The sequence below is a fragment of the Nothobranchius furzeri genome, chromosome 16, assembly GCF_043380555.1.
Source record: "Nothobranchius furzeri strain GRZ-AD chromosome 16, NfurGRZ-RIMD1, whole genome shotgun sequence".
In the NCBI taxonomy this organism is placed as follows: Eukaryota; Metazoa; Chordata; class Actinopteri; order Cyprinodontiformes; family Nothobranchiidae; genus Nothobranchius; species Nothobranchius furzeri.
Window position 1 is genome coordinate 31,886,064 of NC_091756.1, and position 8,639 is coordinate 31,894,702.

The 8,639-nt window shown below is 42.6% G+C and overlaps 1 protein-coding gene across 1 annotated transcript; it reads right to left on the reverse strand.

The window, feature by feature from the left end:
• Positions 1-238: 238 nt before the first annotated feature.
• si:rp71-1c10.7 (uncharacterized) lies at positions 239-7,545 on the reverse strand. Its single transcript, XM_054749137.2, has 5 exons — positions 7,252-7,545; positions 2,185-2,283; positions 1,522-1,665; positions 1,157-1,205; positions 239-677 (listed from the first exon to the last, which is right to left on the reverse strand). The coding sequence occupies exons 1-4, from the start codon at positions 7,331-7,333 to the stop codon at positions 1,165-1,167; spliced, it is 366 nt and encodes a 121-aa protein (XP_054605112.1). The 5' UTR covers positions 7,334-7,545; the 3' UTR covers positions 239-677; positions 1,157-1,164.
• Between the last annotated feature and the right edge of the window lie 1,094 nt (positions 7,546-8,639).

An 8,639-nucleotide genomic window follows, 5' to 3' on the forward strand; every position in this document is an offset into this window, starting at 1 on the left:
ATGACCTGAAAGACAGAAGGTGTTGGTCTCAGGAGACACAGTAACAGTGCATGAGTAGTTTGTTCCCTTTTCCAGCAGCTTCATCGCTGCATCAGCTGCTCAAGAGACCAGGTACGGGGACATTTCTGGCAGGGACAGAGAATACATTTCATCTGAAGCGAGCTACATTCAAACGGCCTTAATGTACCTCACCGTAAGGTCTTCCTCACATGTACTTTTAGATGCTGCTATCTGTGGTAAAAGCGGGCGATGGAGCCAGTTTGAACCCGCCGGGTCAAACTGCAGCTCGGCTCAAAGCCTCCACCGTGTTACATTCACTAAAGTCCTGCTGGGAAACAGCACAACCCCCGTCACAAGCTGCAGTTTTAACGGAATCAAACATCATTGGACCCACAGGCATCCTTCAGACTCAGTTAAATGAAAACAAAGGCACTGGAACTCTAAACAACTAGTAAGGTTGTTTCTATACCTACGAAGGTTCAAAAGCTGCTCTTCGCAAGTCCCGTGTTGACCGGCGTGCCCTCACCAAGCTTGAGAAGGGAGCAGACCTCTTCACCTAAGTCTATTCAATTAAAAAGGTCTGATTCTGGTCAGATTGTGCCGTAAAGTTCAGGTGCACAGCTCATCACCCAGAGGTTCCTCCGTTTGGCTCCTTGTTTCTGTTTCCACAGATGAGGCTGAGGAGAGCAACACACAAACTCCGTTAGATCCCACAGCAGGTTCAATGGTCTGGAACTAAATAATGATCTGATTTAACTAACGTAAAGAGCCCAAATTCTCCAGGAAAGCACTTATTTTGGTTATATTTTCAACTTATTTAGTTTTTATGCTTTTAAACTGAAAATAATATAAATAAATGGCAGCAGATTAGAATAAAATAGTCTACCGGTTAGCATCAGGAATGCACCGAACCCAGCAGAAATCAGATCATGTTTTTTCTTTGTCCTTAAACAAACCAAAGCTAAATATTTAATGTGCATTATTTTAGCTTGTCTAATTGTAGGTTTATAATGAAAAAAGATCTGGGTGATTACTTTCTCCAATAAAATCTCAGAAGGCAGAAAACTCTATTAAAATAAAACATGCATCTGGACCTCTGATGCATTTGAACGTTTTAGCCTGAGCTGCAGCTGTAATAACGTGAGGAGATACCTACTCAGCTGTTTAAGCTTGATAAAGCGGCCCCGCTGTCTCTTCAATGGGTTCTGTAATCAATCAAACAAACACATTATGAGTCCAGGCGTCTCCAATAACGTCTCTGATGACGTTATTCTGCACTAGAACGCTGAGCGGCACCACCCATACAGCCATGAAAATGAGCCACTAATAGTTTAATCATTTAAACCTGTGTATCCTGCTGTCTCAGGTAAATAAATGTTGTGTGAAAAAATAACTTATTAGTGTTTCTCTCTGGAGGTTTGGAGGGTTAACCTGTCAGACTTAAATACTGCATCCAGAGTTTATCTTTGCAAATATTAAAGTTACATTTTAGACTCTACAAAACAAAAGTTTTATTTTTACCCCGTAGAGGTAGTTTGTGTGACTTGCTTCGATGCACCATGACACAGACGATCAGCGCAGCGCTGATGAGAACGACGGCCAACACTGAAAAACTAGTTATCGCCGCCAATTTCCACACATCAGAAGTCTTGTCCACAGACTTGCCTGGAAAATAAAACATCAGTAGAAAAGGGTCAGTTTCTATTAGATGGGATGATACAACAGTGGCGTGTCTAGATCTATTAAAATGGGGTGGCCCAGGTGAGGCACAACTTTGTGCATGGGTGGCACCAATGGTTATGCTTTTTTGTTTTACTCTCAAGCCTTTTGTAGACAATGAAAAGCCTATTTAAAGGTAAATTAGAGTGGTGGCACCTGGGGTGGCCAATCAGATTCCAAGGGTGGCATGTGCTACCCCAGGCCACTCCCTGGATACGCCCCTGTGATACAATCTCTGTTTCTCCAAACGGAGGATTAAACAGTCATCTATGACAACAAAAGCATAACACAAACCAACGTTCTGTGCATAATCAAGGGAAAATAAGAACTGTGTGACAAAAATATTTCATTATTAATTTAAAATTGCTTTTTGCAAACAGATGATGAAATTGTATGATTAGCTCCATTGCTCTGGAAAAGCACAAACTAAAAGTAAGCAAACCACAATGATTTTGCAGCGCTCACATGTGTTGCATGACGGGGTCTTTGGGTACTGCTTGCAGGAATCACAAGGCACGCAAACTCCCAGATCTGAGTTCCAGAACTCTGAGCTGTGACACTGACCTGCAGACACACAGCACGCCTCTGTTTAGATACACCATGCAACAACTGTGATAGAACAATAATACATGGCAAAACAAATAAGTGCTTTACATGAGACTTAAATACAAATTATAGTGTTGTGAAAAAGTAACTGAATCTGGAGGCAACCGCAACTATCTAGTGTTTGTGAAAACTGGGAATGAGGCACACATCACTGTGGAGGAATTCTGCCCCACTCTTTTTGACAGAATAGTTGTAATTCAGCCACATTGGAGGGTTTTACAGCATGAAAGCCGGGGCAAGGTCAAGCGTCAGATAGTGGGTGTGTCCAAACTCAGGCTGCATCCTTCGTCGGAAGGATTTGAAGGCTGATTACTTCACAGCGAAGCAACGAAGGCTGGCCAAAATGAAGAGTCCTCACTAATCCAACCCTCTTTTCCCCCAACTCTTTCCCAGTGTATCCTTCACAGCTCACCATATTCCAAGGTGCATTTCTCGTTGAATGGGAAATGGCGAACTAAAATTACAGTTATAACAGTAAAATAAGTTTAAATGGTTAGGTTTAGGGCTTTAGTCATTTATCTTTCAAGGTCATTTTAAACAATAATCATTTTACAGTCATTATAAAGAAGCTCTCACTTTAAGTACAGCTGCTAAACTGCTTCAGGATTTTAAAAGTAATTATAAAGTTTCGCAAGATGTTGAGCTCATTTTCTGTAGCTGCTGTTCATGGTCATGTCCGTTGCTAGGTGACAGGACATTCACCAAGGTAGGGGCGGGGCTAAATCTGAAGGCTAGACCATCCAAATTTACTGCTGCTTTCTTCAGGGTCTACCTGGTACGGTTGCCCCAATCCCAATACTCGCACTGCATCCTGCAGTATTCAGCAAAGTGCACTTGGAGGAAGTGCGCAGTAAGGCTTCGAGTGTGTAGTACACAAGTGTGCAAATACTTGCCGAATTGAGACAGGGGGCATTGCGTCATCAATCGCAACACATGCCGGGATGCTGGTCGATGAGCTCTGTGAAGCTGACCCCCCGTCAGCTTCACAGAGCTTGGTCGATGTGATATTTAAAAAATTTTTTAACAACTTTCAAAAAATGTATTATTTGAAATAATTTTACATTCTTTGCTGCTTTGGCTAAACGTTTTAGAGCATCAACTAACCGTCCTAAAATTAACTAATAGAAAATACACATTTTCAGAAAAAGAACTTGAGCCTGGTCTCCCGCAGCAACGGATTGTGGGTAATACACTTCACCCAAGTCCGCATCCTTGCAGACTTGGGTGAAGTGAGGATCAAGGGCGCAAAAGGGGTGTGAACAACTTCCGCACTAGAGAATCGAGACACACTCGTACCCCTGGTCGGGATCGCGCAATTGAAGGGTGCAAGTGTGGAAGTGCAAGTATTGGGATTGGGCCATTGAATTCTCCTTCAGGATGTTCTGCTAGAGAGCAGAATCTATGGTTACAGCTGGTGGTCCAGGTAATGAAGCAGCAGAGCAGCCCGAGACAATCACATTACCACCACCATGCTTGACTGTGTGTGTGCTGTTACTGTTCTAGAGCTAGTTTTACTCCAGATGGAACGGAGATCTTCCAGATGTTTTTGACACATGGGACTCAGGTTTTGACACTCTCCTATGATGCAATTTTTGGCATTTTGAAATGTTCCAATATTCTAAATTTCATTTAACTTCTGTCTTTTTGACAGTTTCTACAAACCATTCCTCACCTTAGTTTACAGCAAAACTGCTTCAGGATTAATAACAGATTAGGCAATGACATTGGACTAATATTCACAACTCTGTACCTGTATGTGTCTGAAACTAGATCGGTTTTGGTCACGACATTCTGTTTTGATTAGCCTACGGCCTAACGTCTGACCTGAGCATGACACGAGATGGTGTTTCATTTATTTCATTTTTTGTTTTAATCTGAAATGAAACTGGGAAATTCCTCTGAGTTGCGCCCGCTGACACAGACAAGCAGTCGGTCACTTTTGGTACGTGAGACTGTGAAAAAACAAGACGTGTGTGAAAACACAAACCTCTTCCTCTCAACATGGTTGTTGTGGTGTGCATGAGCGAATTCCAGAGAATAAAAAGTCTCTGCTAGGGGAAGCCTGGCTGCTGAACAATTCGCCTGAATGCATAAGGCATAAGGTGTGAAAGTAGTTTATCGCCTGCTAGCTGATGCCCTGACGCCAAAGCATGCATGAAAACACGACAGTCTCAAAAATCACAGCAGTACAGGTAACGAGGAAGCATGAGCGACATTTGATGGAGAACACGATAATCTCCCTCCTCCCCGGTGTCACGCTTAGATTTGCATGTGTACCCGTTTTCCTGTATAAGAAGGAAGCACCCCAGGCCTGAAGTGAGTCAACTTTTCGTGCTAAAACTGAGAGGTGAAATCACCACAGAGGGTAATCCCAAAACCATCAGAGGGGCGTGTGACGTAAACAAAGCTGTTTGAGTGAGTGTGTGGGAGCTGCAGCAGCTGCATCAAAGACAAAAGGCACGAAGGGATTACTGTGGTTTCAGCTTCAGCGGAAGACTTTTGAACTGAGTTAAGTCAGAAGAGGAAAAGGAAAGAAACTGTTTGCAGATGTAATTGATTAATAAAACTCAAAACCCTTCATGACAATGAGTCTGTCTTGTGTCATGTTTACAGTTACTTGGATTATGGAAAACAGTCCGTTTGGTTAACTTAACACGATCAAATGGTTTAACACTATAGAGTTCCCATTTTAAGGAGAATGCAAGCACCAATTTAAGTCAACTGGTGGCAGAGTAATATCATTAAAACTTGTAATACAATCAGTGGCGACTAATATCCACCATCAGGTATCAAATCTATATTTTTGTAGCAGTCAGAAAAAAATATAGTTGACTCATCAGTCACAGGGAGAAAACATTAACAGGCAGCGCTGCCATAAAAGCAGAGAAGAGCCAGGATGCTGAGGCAGGAAGTCAGTAGGGATCCTGTTGATGTACGATCACCTTTTCTGTCTAAATGTGAGTTCAGCTGTTAAAAGTGACGGAAGTGTTTGTCACTCTTGAGTCTGAACAAAGTAGAGCATGAAAATCAGAATGTGAACAAAATAATTATTTATTTTTAGATTGTTTGAAGCCAAAATTCAAATGTGAGTCATTACAGTCTCATCTGAAGGTGAGCAGTAGTGACACGCAGTGGTGGGAGAGGTTTTCTGGAATGACAGTAACATTTGCATAGTCACTGAAGCATGAGCTTCGTTTTTGTTTCTCAAAATAAAACTGAGTCAGAGGTTTTCTCATCATCAAAATACAATCACTCCTTAGTTTTATGATTTTTTATTAATTATTTGGGTTCAAATAACATGATCGTTTTCTTTAATACAGCCATTTAGGAGAATTTTCACCATGTAAATGAACCAAACAATATGCAACTGTAGTTAAGAGAGAGAGAGATTTTTTTCTGACCTTCATTTCAATCTGATAAATTATCACCCTGATCTTGAATCTCAGAGAACCAATAACCCTCAGTATTCACAGTCCAAGTGATTGTTACAGAAACGTGTTCCTGTATGTTTCTCAGATGAAATTCCACTGTTTTATACAACTCTCTGACTTTTGATAGAAATCAACCTTGATGAAGGAATTGAGATGTTTTAATCCAAAGCAAAATGCTTTTCTTTTACTTAAAAAAAGTCACCAAGGGCTTGATCTAAGAAATGTTGATTCCTTCAGTGGCAAACTGGGATTTACCAGGAAGATATTTTATTTCCTGATCTTTTCTTCCTTTCCCACAGCATCCATGACACATGCGTTAATGAGTGACAACAACCTGGGCCAGGTGTGTCAATTCTCATTTTTGTGCATCAAATAAACCACATCCCAACTTGTGGTGATGCCTTTACTAATCAATTTGTCCTAAACCACACATGTTGATGGAAGTGCAGCCTTGTGTCATGCCAGATCCACTGCAGCAGAAGTGTTTACATCTACTTGATTGGTCTTATGACTCACATCCAGAGGAAATGAGAACTTCTAATCCAGAGCTGTCTGACTAAACCTTGTGTTATCTCTCCTTTTGTTAAGGCAGCTGCAGCCAGAAGATGCCGGCATGCTCACACAAAGTCATGTTTGTGGCACTTTGACCTCAGGCTCTTTGCTTACATTACAGCCACATGCTCAGACCTTCGGAGACGCTCCTTCCTGGAGCAAATCTGGACTTACTGACTCACTTCTTAGCCTCTATTGGCTGAAATGTGTCAGTTCATGTAAGCAGCCCTAAATCACCCCAAAGGGCTGGAGCTCTGGGAGGAAGTGACTGGTGTTTGACCTCTGATCTAACCCAAACCTGAGAGGCATCTTGAGCAAATTTCACCAAACACAAACCTGAAGCTGTTTTCTGTGAGGAACTAAAAGTTAGGAGTTTTGGGTTTCAGGTGTGTTTCTGTGCAGAAGGGGTGTGGAAGTGAAGTGTTTTATCACGAAATGGAAAGAGGCGGCTGCAGCAACAGCTGATGTCCAGATGTAGAAATGGTTCAACCATAAAAATTACATTTGGGGGGAAAACGAAACTGACATGTTTAGTCATTTAATACTTTTAGATGTTGATGTTTTTAGATGCCAGTGAGTCAGGTTCTCCTTTGGGATTGATCCAAACGTATAGGACCGATTATAAGCAGCCATTGTTGTTTCAAGAGATGGTAAAAGGCGTCTTTACGCAAAGCGGACGCAGCCTGCGCCACCTACCCAGGGGCGCGGATGGCTGCGGTAAGGCGATCGGAATGCGGAACCGGTGAGACACGCAGCTGGTAAAGGAAGCGGTTCTGTAAACAGCCGCTATCTGGGCTCCTTGAGCTCCATCAGGACAACAAAGACACAATTGTTTCAAACCAACTCGGGAAAAGAAACAGAATGACTTCATTGAGCTGAAACGTTGAACAGTTTTAGTAAAGAAACAAAGTTGTGAGGGAAAAAACAAGATCGTTTTACTCACTTATCTCTGCGCTCAAGCCATGGAGACTGGTCAGAGCCGCTAGAATAAAGACGCAGGGTGCGCAAAGAGCGGTGGAAACCATGCTGGACGCGGATGGAGAGCTGCTCGCTGTCGGCACCACGGTTCCCAAAAGTTCATCTGATTAACAATCCGTGCTGGATTTTCAGCATGGAAAAGCGAGCATCAGAGAGTGAGTCATGCGGAGGAGTCTGCGCCTTGCTTTAATAACGCACACACCCACGCTAAACAGTTCAACTCCTATGAGTCATTTCCTATCTGCTCTCTCTCTCTCTCTCTCGCTACGCACAGGAAGCCCCGCGCGCAGCTTCACGTGTTTCAAGTGAAAGTTTCATCTAAACCACTTAAGCCATGGAAGTTTCACATATTTCATATTTACGTTCACATCCCACCCGTTTTTCTTGCCTTTTCACTGTATGATCCGGATTTATGTTGTTCTCATTGTTATTACCACGCCTGTCGACGTCATTCCCAGCGCGTGCCAAAGTACACAAGTCTCTGGCTGGGGTCTGAGAGGAACAGCAACTCAGGCAGAAACAGATGACACCCACCAGTAAAATAATCTGCTTTCTAAGCTAAAGTTTGCAGACTTCAGAAGAAACTTTGTGCCCCAAACAACATTCAAGGCAATAAAAGTAAACTTCATTTTTCTGATAGAAGCAGTGTCCCTGACTCAGGGTGGTGTTATTAATGCCTGGGCTTGGGTGTAGCCTGCTGCTGCAGCACAAATATGCAATAACAAAGCCAGTGGACACAGTATCAGGCTCACCCCAGTCACAGCACTGTCTAATGAGAACCATACATCTGCACTTTCTGGTGATGCAAATATATGAATGTGTTCAAACGAATGCCCAGTTATTTCACCACATGATGTCCAATTCCTGCAGGAAGTCTGAGCTAACTGTTCCCAAATGCCTAATACAGGTTTTCTTTTTTCCTTTCTTCTCCTTCCCCGCTAATCTCTGCAGCCTGGGACTTCTAGAGTGGTGTGAACTGCCTTTCCCACAAGAACTAACGTCAAACAGACGCTATGCAAACTCTTTGTAAATATTTCACATCATCAAATTGGAGTGAAAAACAACAAAAAATAAATAAATAAAAGAGGAGGGGGCATGTTTTTGCACAGATGTTTTTGTACTCCGCTGTCACGTCGAACCTTTAGGAATAAAAGCACTCGAGGGGGACTTGGAGCTGCACTAAGAACACCCATATGAGCTGACTTTCCACTGCAGTGATTTCATCAGTAATGAGCCACTATAAGCTGCAGATGTTGTGTCAACCTCTCCAACAGGAACCATGGCAACATAATGAACTCATGCACACAAGCCCAGCTTGCCCAAGGTGATCCAAACACTCCTGTATGTGCTGAT